This window comes from Oncorhynchus nerka, linkage group LG15 (genome assembly GCF_034236695.1).
Source record: "Oncorhynchus nerka isolate Pitt River linkage group LG15, Oner_Uvic_2.0, whole genome shotgun sequence".
Classification (NCBI taxonomy): Eukaryota; Metazoa; Chordata; class Actinopteri; order Salmoniformes; family Salmonidae; genus Oncorhynchus; species Oncorhynchus nerka.
In genome coordinates, this window is record NC_088410.1 from 38,889,714 (window position 1) to 38,913,068 (window position 23,355).

Consider the following 23,355-nt stretch of genomic DNA (forward strand, 5'->3'; position numbering starts at 1 on the left):
CAACCTTTAGCGCCATACCCAAGAAGTGTCCAGGCTGTATTTGCTGCCAAAGGTGCTTCAAGAAAGTACTGAGTAAAGGGGTCTGAAAACTTATGTAAATGTGATAGTTTTTAATAACAAATTAGCAAAAATAAATAAAAACCTGTTTTGGTTTTGTCATTATGGGGTATTGTGTGTAGATTGGTGAGGGGGAAAAACAATTGAATCCATTTTAGAATAAGGTTGTAACGTAACAAAATATGGAAACACTCAAGGGGTTTGAATTCTTTCTGAATACACTGTATATACACTGCTCAAAAAAACAAAGGGAACACTTAAACAACACAAAGGAACTCCGAGTCAATCACACTTCTGTGAAATCAAACTGTCCACTTAGGAAGCAACACTGATTGACAATAAATGTCACATGCTGTTGTGCAAATGGAATAGACAACAGGTGGAAATTATAGGCAATTAGCAAGACACACAGACCACTTCTCAGTTCCTATGCTTCCTGGCTGATGTTTTGGTCACTTTTGAATGCTGGCGGTGCTTTCACTCTAGTGGTAGCATGAGACGGAGTCTACAACCCACACAAGTGGCTCAGGTAGTGCAGCTCATCCAAGATGGAACATCAATGCGAGCTGTGGCAAGAAGGTTTGCTGTGTCTGTCAGCGTAGTGTCCAGAGCATGGAGGCGCTACCAGGAGACAGGCCAGTACATCAGGAGACGTGGAGGAGGCCGTAGGAGGGCAACAACCCAGCAGCAGGACCGCTACCTCCGCCTTTGTGCAAGGAGGAGCAGGAGGAGCACTGCCAAAGCCCTGTAAAATGACCTCCAGCAGGCCACAAATGTGCATGTGTCTGCTCAAACGGTCAGAAACAGACTCCATGAGGGTGGTATGAGGGCCTGACGTCCACAGGTGGGGGTTGTGCTTACAGCCCAACACCGTGCAGGACGTTTGGCATTTGCCAGAGAACACCAAGATTGGCAAATTCGACACTGGCGCCCTGTGCTCTTCACAGATGAAAGCAGGTTCACACTGAGCACGTGACAGACGTGACAGTCTGGAGACGCCGTGGAGAACGCTCTGCTGCCTGCAACATCCTCCAGCATGACCGGTTTGGCGGTGGGTCAGTCATGGTGTGGGGTGGCATTTCTTTGGGGGGCCGCACAGCCCTCCATGTGCTCGCCAGAAATAGCCTGACTGCCATTAGGTACCGAGATGAGATCCTCAGACCCCTTGTGAGACCATATGCTGGTGCGGTTGGCCCTCGGTTCCTCCTAATGCAAGACAATGCTAGACCTCATGTGGCTGGAGTGTGTCAGCAGTTCCTGCAAGAGGAAGGCATTGATGCTATGGACTGGCCCGCCCGTTCCCCAGACCTGAATCCAATTAAGCACATCTGGGACATCATGTCTCGCTCCATCCACCAACGCCACATTGCACCACAGACTGTCCAGGAGTTGGCGGATGCTTTAGTCCAGGTCTGGGAGGAGATCCCTCAGGAGACCATCCACCACCTCATCAGAAACATGCCCAGGCGTTGTAGGGAGGTCATACAGGCACATGGAGGCCACACACACTACTGAGCCTCATTTTGACTTGTTTTATGGACATTACATCAAAGTTGGATCAGCCTGTAGTGTGGTTTTCCACTTTAATTTTGAGTGTGACTCCAAATCCAGACCTCCATGGGTTGATAAATTTGATTTCCATTGATCATTTCTGTGATTTTGTTGTCAGCACATTCAACTATGTAAAGAAAAAAGTATTGAATAAGAAATTGTTCATTCATTCAGATCTAGGATGTGTTATTTTAGTGTTCCCTTTATTTTATGGAGCAGTGTATTAGATTCTGTAAGTACTTAATGTTCCCATCTCATTGATATCAAATGATTAGATACACAAGTTGTTTTTGAAATAGGTCACTGGAATTACATCTACGGCCAGCGTGCCTCTTGCGCGTAATGGTCATATTGGCGGGTAATTCCAACAATCTTTTTTTAACTGTTGCCTTGGTTAACTTGAACCCATATGTAGATAATCCTTTATGACCATATGTTCCTCTGTGATTAATTATGATTGATTGTGCACAAAAGTGAATTGAATTGTTTCCACACCCAACATGCGTCAAGCGCATAATGGTCATGTGACATGAAACGTGTATATTTTGGGAAATGACTCAGATTGTTAGTTTGACCTGACGAAGAGCCGTTTCGGATCATAACATTGTCAGTAATGCGGAGAATTAAGAGTTTGAGGGCCTTCTTGTTCTCAAAGAGATGGAAGTGACCCATCTTGTCTAATGTGTCGAAGCTGGTAGCTTGGGGATACTGAACTATGCTAGGAACATGCCCTTTCACAGCTTCTGCACTCAAGACAATTAGCATGTTTAATCACCTTGAGCATTTTAAATGAAGTTATTTAGACGTTTGCTTCAGAAACGTGCTCTTCGAACATCCACAATTGCTAACAAAAACATCCATCTGCAGAAATCCACAACGGAGGCAAGTCAAAACACAGCTGAATGAAGCATCCATGCGCACACACACACACACACACACACACAACTCCCTCTTCCAAGAGGGCCGGCGGCCAAAAACCCCAAGCTCTCTCCAGACATGAGGGAAGAGAGAGAGACAACACAAGGCGTTCCCTTCTCTCAGTCCCCCCCCATGGTGTTAAATCACAGAGGCAGTTTGCTAGGAAGCAGCTGCTAATGATAGTTTTAGAGGAGGGTCAGTGGGAGGAGGGAGGGGTGGGGAGTGGGAGGAGGGAAGGGGGTGGGGAGTGGGAGGAGGGAAGGGGGGGGTGGGGAGTGGGAGGAGGGAAGGGGAGTGGGGGGAGGGAGGGAGGGAAGGGGGTGGGCAGGAAGAGACCTCGCGACCCCTGCCTGCTGCTCCTCATCTCCTGTAACGGAGACAAACCAAATGCCAAGCCGTGGCGGAGTCTGGTCAAAACACTACAGGATACCTAACCCTCACCCCTCCTCCTACCCTCCCCCTCCACCCCACCAGCCGCCTGTTACTATCACACCAGCCATCTCCTGCTCAAAAACAAAGGCCCATCTCTTCCCAAACTGGGCCAAACTAAAATAACTGAAATCTTCACACGCACTTCAAAAAAGGGCCTATAAGTGAAGGCGAGAGAGAAGCCCGACCAAGCACAGACTAGAGGTGATCCTGCAGACGGAAACAATATGGAGTCCAACATGCAAGTGGACAGCCATGACCATAGATGGGAAACATACCATCTCTATTGATATGAAGCCCAGAGTTTTGGCTGGGACTAGAAACCTGACCCTAACCAAAACAGACAAACTTGGATTCTCTCAAGTGTTTACTATGTCCCTGAACTTGCTGGTGTTAGAAACTACAATAGAGGAACACGGGAAGGGACTCACGGTGAAAACATCGTCGTCACCCAACTCGGCCTCATTCTGGATGGTCGAAGAAGAGGTGGTAGATCCTGGAAAACAAAGATGGCAGAACAAGCCAATAGTGAGTAACCTGAAGCGCAGGAGGCTGAACCACTTTAGTTGGACTTCCACATTCCCATAGCATCAAACATATTCCTTTTCTTGATATGATAATCTAAACGCATTTGATAAGTTAAACCAATATGGTGGTTGCCTATCCACCTCTTTCAGCAATCAGTGGCTATAAAAGAAAGGGATGTATACCATTCAAGAGCATTGAGATACAGCCCTCATAGTCTTCGCCTTCCCCTCCCGTACCTTCCGTCAGGTCCTCCATGGCTTTCCTGACCCCACGGTCGAAGGCGCGTGCGTCGGCCGGGCTCTGGAACGTCAAGCCACACTTCTTGTTGTCCACTTTCCAGTGGTGAAATGTGGGCGTGGCCTTGGTGTACACCAGATCCCTCTTCAGGAAGCATTCCAGAATCACCTGGGAGGCGGCACACGTTTGAATGGACTATAAACAATGCTCCTAACAAACTATGCTGAAAGTGCAAGCCTCCTTACAAGCCCACACTGATTTCTACTACCTGAATTATCTATAAAGGAATAGAAAGAGAAACAGAAGGGAAACAGCTGAGGATCGATATCTGACAAAACACATTTGGGTAACAAGAAAAATGTTAATTGGTGACAATGAAGGATTTGTGAATACATTGTAAATGCGTGTGACAGAATCAATCCTTATCTTCCCTGGACGGGATTCGATACCACGTTACCAACGACACTTCTTACTTTGGAAGCTAGTGAGCGAATTGTTACTGTAACGATTCAGGATTTGGATCTGAGTGCTAGCAGGGGCTTTACCTGTTTGTCTTTGAGGCGCTCGCCGTGGATGAGGAAGCTGCTTCGGCCCAGCAGCTCGGCCGACAGCACCTTGCACACGCCCACACGGCTGAGGCATCCACCGTCCTGGGCCAGCCAGCCGCCACTCGAGTCGTCCCGGGTCATGACCACCGCTTTGACACGCACAATGTAGCTGTCACTGTATGGTTGAGAGAGGGGGAAAGTGGGGGTTAGTCAATTAGCAATGAGGTTGTAGCGCAGGTGCTTTTATATACATGTAGATGCATGCATGCGTATATACACAATAATATATATATATATATACATATATATATATACACACACACACGTGGCAGTCAAAAGCTGACACACCTAGTCAATCAAAGGTTTTTATTTTTACTTTCTTCTACATTGTAGAATAACATTGACGACATCAAAGCTATGAAGTGTAACATATGGAATCGTGCAGTAACCAAAAAAATGTGTTAAACAAATCCAAATATATTTTAGATTAGCCACCCTTTGCCTTGGCATTCTTGACACTCCTGGCATTCTCTCAACCAGCTTCATGAGGAATTTTTCCAACAGTCTTAAAAGGAGTTCCCATATATGCTGAGCACTTGTTTGCTGCTTTTCCTTCACTCTGCGGTCCAATTCATCCCAAACCATCTCAATTGGGTTGAGGTCAGGTGATTGTGGAGGCCAGGTCATCTGATGCAGCACTCCATCACTATCCTTCTTGGCCAAATAGCCCTAACACAGCCTGGAGGTGTGTTGGGTAATTGTCCTGTTGAAAAACAAATAACAGTCCCACTAAGCACAAACCAGATGGGATGGCATATGGCTGCAGAATATTGTGGTAGCCATGCTGGTTAAGTGTGCCTTGAATTCTAAATGAATCACTGACAGTGTCACCAGCAAACCACCCCCACACCACCACCTCCATGCTTCACGGGGGGAACCACACATGCTGAGATCATCAGTTCACCTACTCTGCATCTCACAAAGACACGGTGGTTGGAATCAAAAATCTTACATTTGGACTCATCAGACCAAAGGACAGATTTCCACTGGTCTTATGTCCATTGCTCATGTTTTGGCCCGAGCAAGTCTCTTCTTATTGGTGTCCTTTAGTAGTGGTTTCTTTGCAGCAATTTAAACACGAAGGCCTGATTCACGCAGTCTCCTCTGAACAGTTGATGTTGAGATGTGTCTGTTACTTGAACTCTGAAGCATTTCTTTGGGCTGAGGCGGATAACTCTAATGAACGTATCCTCTGCAGCAGAGGTAACTCTGGGTCTTCCTTTCCTGTGGTGGTCCTCATGAGAGACAGTTTCATCATAGCACTTGATGGTTTTTGTGACTGCACTTGACGAAACTTCCGGATTGACTGACCTTCATGCCTTAAAGTGACGATGGACTGTAATTTCTCTTTGCTTATTTGAGCTGTTCTTGCTATAATATGGACTTGGTCTTATATCAAATAGGGCTGTCTTCTGTATACCACTCCTATCTTATCACGACTAATTGTCTCAAACGCATTAAGGAAAGAAATTCCCCAAATTAAACTTTTAACAAGGCACACCTGTTAATTGAAATGTATTCCAGGTGACGACCTCATGAAGCTGGTTGAGAGAAAGCCAAGAGTGTGCAAAGCTGTCATCAAGGCAAAGGGTGGCTACTTTGAAGAATCTCAAATATATTTTGATTTGTTTAACACTTTTTTCATCATTTCATAGTTTTGATGTCTTCACTATTATTCTACAATGTAGAAAATAGTGAAAATAAAGAAAAACCTGGAATGAGTAGATGTCCAAACGTTTGACTGATATATATGCACAACACAAAGTGTTGGCCGCAGGTTTCATGAGCTGAAACAAAAGATCTGACTACACACAAAAAGCTTTTTTCTCTCAAATTCTGTGCACAAATTTGTTTACGTTGCTGTTATGTGATCATTTCTCCTTTGCCAAGATAATCCATCCATCTGGCAACTGTGGCATATCAAGAAGCAGATTAAACAGCATGATCATTACACAGGTGCCCCTTGTGCTGGGGACAATAAAAAGGCCACTCTAAAATGTGCAGTTTTGTCACACAACACCACAGATGTCTCAAATTGAGAGAACGTACAATTAGCATGCTGACTGCAGGAATGTCCACCAGAGCTGGTAGAGAATTGAATATTTATTTCTCTACCATAAGCCGCCTCCAACATTGTTTTAGAGAATTTGGCAGTACGTCCAACCGGCTTCACAACCACAGACCACTTGTAACCATGCCAGCCCAGGACCTCCACATTAGACTTCTTCACCTGCGGGATCGTCTGTGTCCAGCCACCCAGACAGCTGATGAAGCTGATGAGTATTTCTGTCTGTAATAAAGCCCTTTTGTGGGGGAAACTAATTCTGACAGGCTTGGTTCAAAAGTGGTGGGTCCTATGCCCTCCCAGGCCCACCCATGGCAGCACCCCTGACGATTAATGTTTAATCCATAGATTAGGGCCTAATAAATGTAATTAAATTCACTTGATTTCCTTATATGAACTGTAACTCACAAAAACTGTTGCATGTCGTGTTTATATTTTAACAAAAATATAAATGCAACAATTTCAAAGATTTTACTGAGTTATAGTTCATATAAGGAAATCAGTCAACTGAAATAAATTAATTAGGCCCTAATCTATGGATTTCACATGACCTGGAATACAGATATGCATCTGTTGGTAACAGATACTGTATTCTTAAAAATAAAATAAAAATGTAAAGTAGGGGCGTGGATCAGAAAACCAGTGAACATCTGGTGTGACCACTATTTGCCTCATGCAGCACTACACATCTACTTTGCATAGAGTTGATCAGGCTGTTGTGGAATGCTGTCTCACTCCTCTTCAATGGCTGTGCGAAGTTGCTGGATATTGGTCGGGAACTGGAACACACTGTCATACTGGTCAATCCAGAGCATCCCAAACATGCTCAATGGGTGACATGCCTGGTGACTATGCAGGACATGGAATAGCTGGGACATTTTCAGCTTCCGGGAATTGTGTACAGATCCTTGCAACATGGGATGGTGGATTATCGTGCTGAAACATGAGGTGACATGAGGTCACAATCGTGAATCTGCTTTGCAGTGCAAACAAAACAAAATGGTTGATATAAATGAAACCTACATATTTGCATTCAGCCACAGGACTAAACCCACTAAACCCCCTGAAAATGATGAGTCACACGTACATCTGCGCTGTGAAATTGGTCCGCGAACGGACTCTGCATCACCCCCTCACCTTCTGCCATATTTGAACGGACACAAACTAGCACCAATTAACACAGCTTTTAAAGAAGAACGCCCATTAGCAGTGGTATGGCTTTGCATGACATAGTATTTAAAACGATATTGTCAAGTTGCTGAAAAAGGCACCAAATATCAGTTATTCAAGCGGCTGCCTGACACCAGATATGAACACAAAGACGCAGCTTTACAAAAAAGTCATGGCCGTCTAAATCTCCATTGTCCCCCCCCCCCCAAACGGTCACTTTCCTAATCTCACCCTTGCACTACTCGTCATGCACACCCAGGACACACGTAAATAAACAAGTCCAATTCATTACATTTGTCTTTCTAGTCAACGGGGACATTCAAAAGGGGATACTGAGGCAAGTCTAGTCATGTAAGAATCAGCATTGCTATACCATGGGTACATCACAATTATATACATGACACTACCCCAGATTTAACGATTTGGACAATATATTAGTCAGGAATCTTCCATCCATAGCAGTTGAAAGATGTCTATGTGCCCATGGCTTTTAATATGGTAAACTAACTGTCCAGCTGGCATTTGAAGAGAGCATGGGTGATGGTACACCTCCACTAACACTTCCACACATACACCCTCAGACAAGCTAGGCCCAACTCAGAGACATGTACCTACCATGCCAAGACGCATGAGAAATGCACACCAGAGCAATAAGGACACCTGGCTAAAAGCATAACTGCAAAAGGGCAACAAATGAATTCATCAGCAGCAATCCTTTATATATAAAATCCCAGACAAATACACAGGTGCATATGACTTGGGAGTGAGTCACTAGACATGGAAACGGTTTTGTCAAATCCTGACGGACAGGCAGTATTTGAGATCATATGAGGGATGATGACTCCACAGCCCACCCACCCCCAGAGCGCGATAAGCTCGGGTTTTGTTGACACCCCTGGAATGTAGCGGCCATGATAGTACATACTAAAGAGGGGGAGTAATTCCTCTCCCACTGCAGAGGTCACCCCTCTCTCTCTCCCACATCTTCTCTCTGTCACACACACACACACACACACACACACACACACACACACACTATGATTATCCCAGATAACCTGGCGGCACTTCCAAACACAATGAATATTCATTTAGAGTTTTGACCAATAAACCGGGTAAAGGAAGGAAGAAATGGCTGAATAAAGCCAGTCTTTGCAAACAAGGCTGACGATCAGTCTCCCCGAGATCCATGAACACGGAGCCCACATGGATGATTCAGAACAATCTCGCAGAGTGCCAGCGAATGTACTCTATGATTACACATCTAAAGACCTGCGAGCACGAGCCAGAGAGTCCCCCGGCGTTACCGAAACACCAGCTCTCCTCTGTAAAAGGTGGCAGCATTGCTCTGCTCATCGAACCTACTCCGCCACAGCCAAAACAAAACCTTATCCTAACCACGCAGTAGTCACGAGCAGCAGCCCCTCCAGCAACAGCCACACAGAATATGAGCGAGGAGGAGGACATTGCAGAGTACACACAGAAAAGACACGGCTAACAGAAACCAGGGAAGCAGCAGAAATACAAAACCCGGGCGGCTTGCCTTTTATAATCGGACATCTCTCCTACATCCCGTGGCCACGGTCACAAATTCCTCATGGTTTCCATCGGCAGACGGTCGCGGTGTGCGAGACGACACAACATCCCAATCACCAGCCTGACCATGGTGGAAGCAGCAGCGGCCGTGCCTGACTTCCAGGCTGTTGGCTCAAAAGTGCTTCCCCACGTACAGTATGATTCAGTCTCCTTGACAAGCAGATGGCGCTTGTGTGTGTGTGTGTGTGTGTGTGTGTGTGCGAGAGAGGGACGGAGCGAGAGAGTGTGTGTGTGTGTGTGAGTTGAGCATGAGTCATCTCCCGGCAGCCATTCCGCATTCGCCGGCAGTGGCACACAGCACACTCCATCCTCATCCGTCAAGGAGGGAGAAACATGGCCTAAGAAGCCCACCACTACCCAAACACAACAGGGGGGTTCCATCCATTCCATACCAGCTTATTCTCAAACACAGGAGTCCAAAAGGAATTTGAAGCAACTGGAACAACTCGCCTATCAGCAAAAGGTTTGCGCACATTGTGTACAGCAGCGAGCAAAGAACATGTACATTTCATGGCTCTCGCTAGCGTGCAGGTCTAAAGAATATGTGGGTTGAATATTACTCAGCTCTGACTGGACTCCTTATCAGGAGTGTGCGCCCGGTGTCCTAACTTTGTCAGGCTCATAAAAGGAGGTCAAAGGTTTACAATGTACAAACCCAACCCACAGGTAGGTGTAAAAGACCTGGGGTGATGTCATCCACGGCTCAGAATATAGGAACATAGGTGATCGATAGTCCTTTTTTTTCTCTCCTCTCGCTCTCCCTTTTCCCTCTCTGGCAGCTCCCATTCAGGACGGCTCATCAGTTTCCCCTCCAAGCTCTCATGTCTCTATCACAGGCCATCAGATGAGGATTTTGTACAAGGAGCTGGCCACTAACAACGTTAAAGTCATGGGATACTTTCCTTGCGTTTGAGGTGTAGAGAAGAGGCTGTTCTGTTACTTGATGAACCAGACAAAGCAAAGCAGCAATGGGTCCATCAAGGCTCAGAAGTTCATAGACAACTGTACATGATGGGTTGATTTTTGATAGGGACAAATGATTCTATCAAACAAGTAGGGTTAAGGCCTACATATTCACATTCTAACCCAAAATAGGCCAGTCCCACTGAAATGAACGTAGTTATTGTATGTTATGTCTCCCCCAATATTCAACAGGTCGATTCCCTTGGAAGTCGGAGGCCCCCCAGATTGCTTATGACGTGTTCACATGCTACGGCAGAATGTGGAGAGTTACAGAAAATCTGCTTCAAAAATGTACATTTCCCTCTCTGCCCAATGACAAAATGTGTAGAATAGCATAAAACTGCTAATTTCTCTGCCCCATGGCAAAATGTGTAGAATAGCATAAAACTGCTAATTTCTCTGCCCCATGGCAAAATGTGTTGAAATGCATGAAGTTGCCCCCCCCACCCACATTTCCCCCCCCCCCCTAAAAAAAAGTATTATTTTTGGCTTAGTGTAGGTGCCCCAAATGCATTAGTCTGACCCTATTCAGACACACTGCATCTCCTCCGCTTAGCCGTGCTGTCTATTCATGCCCCTTCCCAATTCATTTCAGTTAGGGGCGGTTCGAGGAGAGGGGCACTAGCCCCACCTGAAACACATTTCATTCCAGAATCATGGGCATTAATATGGAGTTGGTCCCCCCTTTGCTGCTATAACAGCCTCCACTCTTCTGGGAAGGCTTTCCCCTAGATGTTGGAACATTGCTGCGGGTATTCGCTTCCATTCAGCCACAAAAGCATTAGTGAGGTCGGCACACTGATGTTGGGCAATTAGGCTTGGCTCGCAATCAATTCATCCTAAAGGTGTTTGATGGAGTTGAGGTCAGGGCTCTGTGCAGGCCAGACATGTTCTTCCACAACGATCGCGACAAACCATTTCTGTACGGACCTCACTTTGTGCATCGGGGCATTGTCATGTTGAAACAGGAAAGGGCCTTCCTCAAACTGCTGCTATAAAGTTGAAAGCACAGAATCATCTAGAAAGTCATTGTATGCTGTAGCGTTAAGATTTCCCTTCACTGGAACTAAGAGGCCTTGCCCGAACCATGAAAAACAGCCCCAGAACATTATTCCTCCTCCACCAAACGTTATACTTGGCACTATGCATTGGGGCAGGTGGCTTTCTTCTGGTATCCGCCAAACCCAGATTTGTCCGTCGGAGTGCCAGATGGTGAAGCGTGATTCATCACTCCAGAGAACGCTTTTCCACGGCTCCAGAGTCCAAATGTAGAAAGCTTTACAAGCTGATGCTTGGCATTACACATGGTGTTCTTAGGCTTGTGTGCGGCTGCTCGGCCATGGAAACACATTTTATGATGAACAATTCTTGTGCCGACATTGATTCCAGAGGCATTTTGGAACTCGGTAGTGAGTGTTGCAACTGAAGACAGACGATTTTAACGCGTTACGCGCTTCACCACTTCAGTCCCGTTCTGTGAGCTTGTGTGGCTTACCACTTCACGTCTGAGCCGTTGTTCCTCCTAGGCGTTTCCACTTCACAATAACAACAATTACAGCTGACCGGCGCAGCTCTAGCAGGGCAGAAATTTTACAAACTGACTTGTTGGAAGGGTGGCATCCTATGACAGTGCCACGTTGAAAGTCACTGGGCTCTTCAGTACGGACCATTCTACTGCCAGTGTTTGTCTATGGAGATTGCATGGCTGCATGCTCAATTGTATACACCGCTGAGGAACAGGTGTGGCTGAAACAGCAGAATCCACTAATTTGAAGGGGTGACCACATACTTTTGGCCATGTAGTGTATGATTGACCACCCTTGGTGCCCACCCATTCTCATTAGGTCAGAGCGCTGTTAATATGGCTCAGATTGGAAAAGGAAGAGTGCGTTCGTGCTGGGTTTTCCTGTTGGCGCGAAAAAAAATTGGGCTGGTAAGTCAAGTTTGGACACACCTACTCATTCAAGGGTTTTTCTTTATTTTTTACTATTTTCTACATTGTAGAATAATAGTGAAGACATCAAAACTATGAAATAACAAATATGGAATCATGTAGTAACCAAAAAAAAGTGTTAAACATAAAATATATTTAGATTTGACATTCTTCAAAATAGTCACCGTTTGCCTTGATGACAGCTTTGCACACGCTTGGCATTATCTCAACCAGCTTCATGAGGTTGTCACCTGGAATTAATATAATTTCAATTAGCAGGTGTGCCTTGTTAAAAGTTACTTTGTGGAATTTCTTTCCTTCTTAATTAATGCTTTTGAGCCAATCAGTTGTGTTATGACAAGGTAGGGGTGGTATACAGAAAATGGTCTTTTGCCGAATAGCACTAAGTCCATATTATGGCAAGAACAGCTCAAATAAGCAAAGAGAGAAAACACTAGCAAAACACCAGTCTCAACATCAACAGTGAAGAGGCGACTCTAAGATGCTGGCCTTCTAGGCAGAGTTCCTCTGTCCAGTGTCTGTGTTCTTTTGCCCATCTTAATCTTTTCTTTTTATTGGCCAGTCTGAGATGTGGCTTTTTCTTTGCAACTCTGCCTAGAAGGCCAGCATTCCGGAGTCGCCTCTTCACGGTTGACGTTGAGACAGGTGTTTTGCGGGTACTATTTAATGAAGCTGCCAGTTGAGGACTTGTGGCATGTGTATCTCAAACTAGATACTAATGTACTTGTCCTCTTGCTCAGTTGTGCACCGGGGCCTCCCACTCCTCTTTCTATTCTGTTTAGACCAGTTTGCCCTGTCCTGTGAAGAGAGTAGTACACAGCATTGTATGAGATCTTCAGTTTCTTGGCAATTTCTCCATGATCTCGCCATCACGGTTGACAACTCCATTGTGTCCTCCTCCCAGAGCGCTAAGAACCTTGGCGTGATCCTGGACAACACCCTGTCGTTCTCAACTAACATCAAGGCGGTGGCCCGTTCCTGTAGGTTCATGCTCTACAACATCCGCAGAGTACGACCCTGCGTCACACAGGAAGCGGCGCAGGTCCTAATCCAGGCACTTGTCATCTCCCGTCTGGATTACTGCAACTCGCTGTTGGCTGGGCTCCCTGCCTGTGCCATTAAACCCCTACAACTCATCCAGAACGCCGCAGCCCGTCTGGTGTTCAACCTTCCCAAGTTCTCTCACGTCACCCCGCTCCTCCACTCTCTCCACTGGCTTCCAGTTGAAGCTCGCATCCGCTACAAGACCATGGTGCTTGCCTACGGAGCTGTGAGGGGAATGGCACCTCAGTACCTCCAGGCTCTGATCAGGCCCTACACCCAAACAAGGGCACTGCGTTCATCCACCTCTGGCCTGCTCGCCTCCCTACCACTGAGGAAGTACAGTTCCCGCTCAGCCCAGTCAAAACTGTTCGCTGCTCTGGCCCCCCAATGGTGGAACAAACTCCCTCACGACGCCAGGACAGCGGAGTCAATCACCACCTTCCGGAGACACCTGAAACCCCACCTCTTTCAGGAATACCTAGGATAGGATAAAGTAATCCCTCTCACCCCCCTTAAAAGATTTAGATGCACTACTGTTCCACTGGATGTCATAAGGTGAATGCACCAATTTGTAAGTCGCTCTGGATAAGAGCGTCTGCTAAATGACTTAAATGTAAATGTAATGTTAAATGAATGGCCTTCATTTCTCAGAACAAGAATAGACGAGTTTTTGAAGAAAGTGCTTTGTTTCTGGTCATTTAGATCTTGTAATCGAACCCAGAAATGCTGATGCTCCAGATACTCAACTAGTCTAAAGGACAGTTTTATTGCTTCATTAATCAGAACAACAGTTGTCAGCTGTGCTAACATAATTGCAAAAGGGGGTTCTAATGATCAATAAGCCTTTTAAAATCATAAACATGGATTAGCTAACAACGTGCCATTGGAACACAGGAGTGATGGTTGCTGATAATGGGCCTCTGTACGCCTATGTAGATATTCCTTTTTTTTTTTTTTTAAATCAGCCATTTCCAGCTACAATAGTCATTTACAACATTAACAATGTCAACACTGTAGTTCTGATCAATTTGATGTTATTTTAAATGGACAAAAAAAGTGCTTTTCTTTCAAAAACAAGGACATTTTTAAGTTACCCCAAACTTTTGAACGGTAGTGTTTGTTTGTGTACACACACACACACATTTACATTACATTTAAGTCACACACATAGTGGACTGGGCATAAGGTTGGCGTAAGGTTGGCGAACTACATCTATAATAAAACGCAGTGTTCATCTTTTTATTCTTAACATAAATACATATGCATGTGTGACCCCACGTCAACCGTTCTCCAATATCTACTCCGCAATTTCTCCACCTTTACTATCCAACATTCCTCTCCCTACACATCTCCGATTGGTATAGTACGCTCTAGTATTTACGGGGACCTTTATATGAAAGGTATACCAAATTCAGAATGAAGATGTCGCAGTATGGCTGGCAGCTGAAATTGGACAGAAAATGAGAGGCATGTAATCTGTGGCTACAGACCACATGCCTTAGTGGTGGCACTACAGACTGAGTGCAACAACACACTTTATTAATATACTCCAGACACACCACCACCACCACCACCACCACCACCACCACCACCACCACCACTACGGAACAGGAGATACTTCTTTACTACATGATTCCATATATGTTACTTCATATCTTTGATTTTATTTTTTTATTTTTTATTTCACCTTTATTTAACCAGGTAGGCTAGTTGAGAACAAGTTCTCATTTGCAACTGCAACCTGGCCAAGATAAAGCATAGCAGTGTGAACAGACAACACAGAGTTACACATGGAGTAAACAATTAACAAGTCAAAAACACAGTAGAAAAAAAAAATGGGCAGTCTATATACAATGTGTGCAAAAGGCATGAGGAGGTAGGCGAATAATACAATTTTGCAGATTAACACTGGGGTGATAAATGATCAGATGGTCATGTACAGGTAGAGATATTGGTGTGCAAAAGAGCAGAAAAGTAAATAAATAAATAAAAAAAACAGTATAAAAACAGTATGGGAATGAGGTAGGTGAAAATGGGTGGGCTATTTACCAATAGACTATGTACAGCTGCAGCAATCGGTTAGCTGCTCGGATAGCTGATGTTTGAAGTTGGTGAGGGAGATAAAAGTCTCCAACTTCAGCGATTTTTGCAGTTCGTTCCAGTCACAGGCAGCAGAGTACTGGAACGAAAGGCGGCCAAATGAGGTGTTGGCTTTAGGGAGGATCAGTGAGATACACCTGCTGGAGCGTGTGCTACGGGTGGGTGTTGCCATCGTGACCAGTGAACTGAGATAAGGCGGAGCTTTACCTAGCATGGACTTGTAGATGACCTGGAGCCAGTGGGTCTGGCGACGAATATGTAGCGAGGGCCAGCCGACTAGAGCATACAAGTCGCAGTGGTGGGTGGTATAAGGTGCTTTGGTGACAAAACGGATGGCACTATGATAGACTGCATCCAGTTTGCTGAGTAGAGTGTTGGAAGCCATTTTGTAGATGACATCGCCGAAATCGAGGATCGGTAGGATAGTCAGTTTTACTAGGGTAAGCTTGGCGGCGTGAGTGAAGGAGGCTTTGTTGCGGAATAGAAAGCCGACTCTTGATTTGATTTTCGATTGGAGATGTTTGATGTGAGTCTGGAAGGAGAGTTTGCAGTCTAGCCAGACACCTAGGTACTTATAGATGTCCACATATTCAAGGTCGGAACCATCCAGGGTGGTGATGCTAGTCGGGCATGCGGGTGCAGGCAGCGATCGGTTGAAAAGCATGCATTTGGTTTTACTCGCGTTTAAGAGCAGTTGGAGGCCACGGAAGGAGTGCTGTATGGCATTGAAGCTCGTTTGGAGGTTAGATAGCACAGTGTCCAATGACGGGCCGAAAGTATATAGAATGGTGTCGTCTGCGTAGAGGTGGATCAGGGAATGTCTTCCCTATTATTCTACAATGCGGAAAAATAGTACAAATAAAAGAAAAACCCTTGAATAAGTAGGTGTCCAAACTTGACTGGTACTGTAGTTCGACGGCACTTTGAAATGTTGCATACAGAAAGAGTGTTACATTTCTGTACGTAAATGTTACTTGAGCAGCTGTTCCATAACCACATTGCCAAACCTACTGCCAAAATAAATAAAATAAAACAAACTGCCTCACAGGGGTAAAAAATAAAACAATAATCTGCTGAAATTGTTCCAACCTCTGCACCCTTTCGCTGATAAGAAAACGATGTGATAAGGCTTGGTGTGATCTTACCTCGCCTGCTTATAAACCCCCAAAACACACAACACGCACACAATCACATAAAATCCAATAATCTATTAGCTAAGAAACCTGTTGGTAGTTTGGGGCATCAAGACAGAGTATGTTAGTGACCATTTCCTACTGCATAAGTTTGCATCTTGAAGTTGTAGACTCCACTTCCAACAGAAGCGTCTTGAGTCTTTGTCGTGTGCGATTTTTTCGGGGAGTCTTTTTAAACCTCCATTGGGGCAAATGTACTGTACATTGGCAAAGGAAAAACGAGGAATATAACTAGTTCTTTGCGACAGTAAACTGAACTTCCTTTTACATGCCCAAATCTAATATCTGCTAAACTAAGTCATGATGTCAAACCGTTCACCAGCAATGGGTGACGCTGCTAAAGCAAACATTACGCCAAAGGCCCATCGGCTGGACGTACAGGTTTAGCCGTTCGAGCTGTTGCCTCAGGTGGTCCACGAACACAGGAGAAAACGAATGAAAACTCCACACATGCTTGTGACATCATCCCCATACAAAATGGTCAGATCTCCGTTTCCCTATCAGCAGAGAGATGGAGCAGATGTTGTTTCACTTGGTCACTGCCAAACATTGCGAATGTGTACCCTCGCCGTCACAAAGAGAGGGACTATGCTCTTTAACCAAGTCAACCAAACCGGGGACGGGGGGGCGGGGGGAGAAGGACACTGTGACCTTGTGCGGTGCTTTCACATGCGCTCCCCTGTCGATAGATATCCGAAACGTGAGCGGGTCTGTGTGGCGAAGTCGATAGAGGCAGAATGTGGACCCGTGCGATGCCACTATTGAACCGAAGTAAAGGAAATCCATCTTCCATTACACATGTCACATGGCCTATAGCCCAAATGGCAAACACCATCTCTGCACCATGACTTCCCAATCACTAGGCAAAAAGCCCCAATGGTTTTTGTAGTGTACAGGTTGACCACGTTTTGAGTCCCTCAAAGTTTGGAGCAGTTTAAGTCGGGATCGAGACCTTAGAATGAAAGAGACTGTCTAGTGCAGTATTATTCGTGTAATGACAAGCTTCATGTCATTGGTGATAGACAATAAGCCCATGGCAATGAGGTATCTCTTTGTTGACGTTCAAACAACGTTTCGGTAGAGGGAAAAATGACACCACTAACAGCAATTATTTGGCTCCAATAGTTTCATCTCGTCTCTGCTTCATTTTGCCGTTGTTGAGCTGAACCCTGCCGGCCCAGCTCATGGAAGGGGAGGGTTGATATGAAATTGATCCAGGGCAGTAATGGGGCTGGGAAGCTGGGGAGAGTTGTGGTGACCTTTCCTCAATGTCATTTTCTCCTCTCAGTGGCATTATTGACAGCTCAGAGTTTGCCGGTTCTGGGGCGTCATTACTCTGATCAATACAACTAGCCAACCCAACCTCCGGAAACAGGGTGGGTGGGGGGGACGTGCACATGGATTGGGGGAATGCAAGGCAAGACCTCACAAACTTGCTGCCTAGAATAGTACAGCTGAGTTTTATTGCACTTAGACCAATAAAACTGGACCACTATTAGCCATTTGGATACATATAATAAAACAGTCTTTAACAGTTGTGTACTGTATGTAGCTGGAATTTGCAGCAACACTGTTGTGTAACTACTCTGGCCTGTTGCTCGAGGGTACTAAAACCTGTGATATCATTCGAGAACTTGAGCATCCCACGTATCCTTTTGTGCACACATGAAACGTTGCCAAGACGACTTTTGTTCCAACATTCCCACCTTTCAATCATGTTCAATTGCTTAAGAAATGTCAACGCCAACGGTTATGGATTGAAGTAACCGGCTTCTTTTAGCACTTTCAGTTCGGATAAACATTTCACAAGCACAAACTATTAGATTTCCTTTTACATTACCATCTGAGTCATGTGTTTACCTATAGGGGTGTGAGTGTACCATAAATCATGAGAAGAAAAGATAACCCATGACCTGAAGGAGTAGGCTATTGCCAAATCTCTACACGCAGGATAAAGGACATAAAGCTATGAGCAACAGAACCTTTATTGCCAAACCTCCAAGGTGTACTCTACACCCAGAAACATATGCCTTATAGAACGTGTAGGTGAGTGGTGGTCAGTGCCGTTTAATATTAGGGATGACTATTGTATCATTGGTTGTATCATTTGTTGGGCTAATATGTTGGAGACGTCGAAAGAGGTTACAGAAGACAGAAATGCAAAAAGCGTCCCACTTTTCTCAGAATTCAACTTACAGCATGGATGACTGTCATTCATATTCCATTCACCCAGCTCAGTGTAACATCAATAGGTTTTGGCTACTACATGATCATTGAATTTATACCCATCATGGGGTTGCTACAACCTTGCCTACAAATTAAAGTTTATACCGTGGGTGCACAGGTTGAGAGACAAAATGGAGTAATCAAAAGTGACACATTCAATACTGCCTAAATTGGCTACATTAGCTAAGTAAGTGAAAGGTAAACTAAGAAGAAAAATTACAAGAAGATATAGCTATGGTTAGGGTTACTGTATAAGTCTATGTAAGATTGTGAGAGCCATGAGCCTCCTAGGTTTTGTATTGAAGTCAATGTACCCAGAGGAGGACGGAAGCTAGCTGTTCTCCGGCTACACCATGGTGCTACTCTAGAGGGTGCTGTTGAGGCTACTGCAGACCATTGCAAACAGTGTGTTTTAATCAGTTATTTAGTAGGAATGGGTATGAGTAATCGAGTACTCGAACTTACATCAAACCTATCTTTAATCGGAGATCACGTTTTTCAAATACTGTAAAAAAGATTTGGTCAAAACTCTGTCATCTTTGAAGACAACGTTAATTTGCTTTGTCTCGTGTTCCTTTTGTACATATGCATATGCAGGGGCACAACAAAAACTAAACAAAGCGGTCCCGTGTGGCTCAGTTGGTAGAGCATGGTGCTTGCAATGCTAACTAACGTTATCGGTTTGATTCACGCAGGGGACCAGTATAAAAAATGATGTAGGCCTACTAAGTCGCTCTGGATAAGAATGTCTGCTAAATTACAAAAAATAATAAAATGTACCAAAAGGTTCTCCCTAAATTCCCTTTCCCACGGTCTCTCACTCAATTGCGTTTCTGACCGCTCCCTCTACACATGCATGCTGTGTGCCACACACACAACCTCGCGCTAGGTCTTTAGAAATACAAATGCATATAAAAAAACATATCTAACTGATGGGATATACAAGCTACATTCCATGCCAAATGATGATAGTTTTATCACAAATTAAAAATGGACTGGTTGACTGAAGGATATACGTGTTCCAACAACAAGCTGCTGTTTTGTGACTAGTTACCACAACCACAAAGTCAAAATTGGCTATACTGTAAAACATTATTAAAACAAAAACTTGCTTTTCGGGCTTAATTTAAGGTTAGGCATAAGGTTAGGAGTGTGGTTAATGTTAGGGTTAAGTTTAAATAAAATATTAAGAGGAGAAATTGTAGAAATAGGCGGGGTTTATCACTGTGGCAACTAGTGACGACACTACTTTGCGAACTGCTAGTGCCATTTAGAATTGGTTAGCCTATGCTATAACCCCCCTAAACAGCGACAGGTTCCACACTGAAAATATGAACAGATTGATAAATAGAAATGGCATATTTTCATCAGAATCATTAAGCCTCAAATCGAATGCATGTATATTGAAAAAAGACAGATTTGAGTTTGTAACACTAAAAAAATGGTCTTTCAACTCACAAAATTGAGCATGGTAAAAAATAATTTAAAAAAGAAATCACTGAGAAAAAACAAGGCCATTGCACAGCCATATGATTCTACAAGCAAACACCACTGCTGAGGCTACTAACTTTTTAAAGATTGTGTTCCACGATAAAATATAACCATGTGACATTACTTTTTCAATTAATTACTTTTAAAGTTGCACTTTTTTATTGACTGGGGTATTTTAGCAATTAGGATGTGTTATTTGTAATGGTTACGATAAATTATGCGTTGGTGGCATATAGATAAATGTTCTAAAAATATTATTTTTTTCTTCATTTGAGTACTGGAAAAACAATCATGCAAGTACTCAAAGTAATAAAAAAATGGCATCCCTATTATTTGGTGAAATGTGAAAATATTTAGTACCTATAGTTTTATCTAAAAAATATATTATTTTTCATGTTTCACTATTTTTATGAAATTCAATGAATAGGATGGTCCTCCTCCTTCCTTCACTGAGGAAGCTATATGTAGGCTACAATAGGATATCTATTTTGAAAAGCAAAAGTGTGTATGCCTATAAGTAAGATGGAATGAAGTTGTGCACGAGACAATGGCATGTGTGAAAATGGGTTGACCCCTAGAAATAGAGGGAGACAAAATGTAACAACCAACCAAAAAGCCTAACGTAACGCACAAGGTACTTAAGAAAATAAAACAGTTTAGGACGGAAATGTTGACTATCATTCGGCACTGGACTGAATCAACTGGATTATCTTTCCAACTAGACATTCATATTTGATCGTACTCAGAAAACTATGAAATATTCGTGTAAACTCTATCAACGCGGCGCGCACCCTCTCGGCCTTCGCCGTTGGTATTTTTATGAATGAAGGACAGTATGCAAATTAGAGCGATTCACGAAAAGAAATGGCGGATATGGCATATCAGTCCCCCACAAAGAAAGACTTTCTAGCCAACAATGCAAACGAAAGCTACTTTTTCCGTAACCGTGCACCCACATAATCTACATTGTGGTCAACATACAATGTTGTTATACATTCTACCGTGTTATTTGCATGGCAAATGGTGATATGAAGTGCAGTTGAAACTATTCACTGTAAACCCTTTACAAAATGTTTCCGATCCAACCCCTCCCCTCGCCCCCCCCCTCCCTCTGTTTCAAGACTGTAGTCGTTCAGGAGGGCGAGGGGGCCTAACCATCTCGCTCCTCTGTCCACTATAACGTTACATTGTAACAAAGCATTCTCAACTTCGGGGGAAAAAACTTTAGGTCCACTCTCCTCATCCATCTCAGTATCCCATCAACAGACATGCATAACATGGGTATAATTCGAGAATTTATAACATGCAAAATAAGAATTAAGACTTATTTTGTGAAGTAGCTAACGTTATAGGCTACTCACTCATCTGGGTGTGTTTCCTCGGTCATTTTTTTCGTTTCACCTACAATAATATCCCGCCGAGGGTACGTAAATGTGGTGTCTTCATTTTATCTTTCCCTTCTCGTCCAACCCCTCGATCACACACTAACAGCCGTAGTTTAGTTTTCCGAGTGTTTTTTCAGTTTGTTTGCGTTATTTCTCGCTTCTCTTCTTCGTCTCTCAGCACTTTACTACAATTATTCGAGCGCATCCACGAGAGAGTAAATCCCTTTGGAATACCTCCACCGATTTAATCCCGTCGCGCCCCATGCTGAAATGCGGTAATTAAAATCGTGCGTTGATGTCGGTGAGGATGGCCCCGTACGAGCCCCATCTCTGGTTACTCCATGTTGGATTCTGTAGGTAGAAGCCAACGCCGCCGACTCTGGAAGTGGAGAGGGGGGGGCTTGCGGAAACGATGACGTCAGACCCGAAGGACTGCAGATCTTATAGAATTTTTAGGGATGTCCAAAGCTAGCAGTGGACTATTTGGCTATACGAAATTAGGATGTATGTGTTTCCCTATTTCTACTGTTTCGCACAATAAGGTCACATTCAGTACTTTACATTTACATCACAATTTGGCCTGTACTTATCATAGATAGGTGCCTCCTATTTACATTTTCAAGTAGTGCTGGTATATTATGAAGATGTGGACACAGGGTTAATGATACCTAATGTAGACAATGTATGAACTAGTGAGTAACCTGAATACCTCAATCATGATTATCGTGCATTCATAACAGCTGAAGTTACTGGAATTCAACATATTTTTCATCGCACCATCATCAATTATTTGCCAAACACATCTGTTGTTCACTGACACAATATGTGATGAGAAAAAATAAAGAAAAAATATATCAAATCAAATTGTATTGGTCACATACACATGGTTAGCAGATATTATTGTGCGTGTAGCGAAATGCTTGTGCTTTTAGTTCCCGACAGTGCAGCAATATCTAACAAGTAATCTAACAATTCCACAAAAACGACCTAATACACATAAATCTGAGTAAAGGAATGGAATAAGAATATATACATATAAATATATGAATGAGCAATGACAGAGCGGCATAGGCAAGATGCAACAGATGGTATACAGTATATACATATGAGATGAGTGATGCAAGATATGTAAACATTATTAAAGTGGCATTATTAAAGTGACTAGTGTTCCATTTATTAAAGTGGCAAATGAATTCAAGTCTATATATAGGCAGCAGTCTCACTGTGTTAGTGATGTCTGTTTAATCTGATGGTCTTGAGATATAAGCTATTTTTCAGTCTCTCAGTCCCAACTTTGATGCACCTGTACTGACCTCACCTTCTGGATGATACAGGGTGAACAGGCAGTGGCTCGGGTGGTTGTTGTCCTTGAGGATCTTTTTGGCCTTCCTAGGACATCGGGTGCGGTAGGTGTCCTGGAGGGCAGGTAGTGTGCCCCCTGTGATGCGTTGTGCAGACTGCACCACCCTCTGGAGAGCCCTGCTGTTATGGGCGGTGCAGTTGCCGTACCAGGCGGTGTAGAGCAGCTGTAGATAGTTTTCAATTAAAGGTCATTTTATCACATTACCGCTGTTTCAGCCTTATTGACAATGAAAATGTATTTTTTCTATTGTCAATAAACTGAAGTTCAATTTCTTACACATAGAAGGCACAACTATGTGCCTTCTATGTGTAAACAACGAACCATGGTCCAAACTACAATAGGAGGCTTCTATATCACCACCTAGTGGTCAACATATGTGTTACATTAATTTGCCATTCACAACTGTCCAGATGACATTTTAAGCAGCGGTGGGAGAAGTACAAATATTGTCAAACTGAATAAAAGTAAAGATATCTTAAT

The 23,355-nt window shown here is 43.9% G+C and overlaps 1 protein-coding gene across 4 annotated transcripts in view; it reads right to left on the reverse strand.

The window, feature by feature from the left end:
* The window catches only part of LOC115103861 (sprouty-related, EVH1 domain-containing protein 2-like), a 35,052-nt gene extending 13,165 nt beyond the window's left edge, over positions 1-21,887 (reverse strand). For 2 of the 4 annotated variants that reach the window (XM_029624865.2, XM_029624864.2), the window contains exons 1-4: positions 21,489-21,887; positions 4,266-4,443; positions 3,666-3,888; positions 3,387-3,451 (exon numbers count right to left, since the gene is read on the reverse strand). In XM_029624865.2, coding sequence (XP_029480725.1) covers positions 3,387-3,451; positions 3,666-3,888; positions 4,266-4,443; positions 21,489-21,514 — 492 coding nt within the window. In that variant the 5' untranslated portion in view covers positions 21,515-21,887. The remainder of the gene's footprint in view (positions 1-3,386; positions 3,452-3,665; positions 3,889-4,265; positions 4,444-21,488) is intronic. The other 2 variants (XM_029624866.2, XM_029624867.2) reach the window with 2 other exon arrangements.
* Between the last annotated feature and the right edge of the window lie 1,468 nt (positions 21,888-23,355).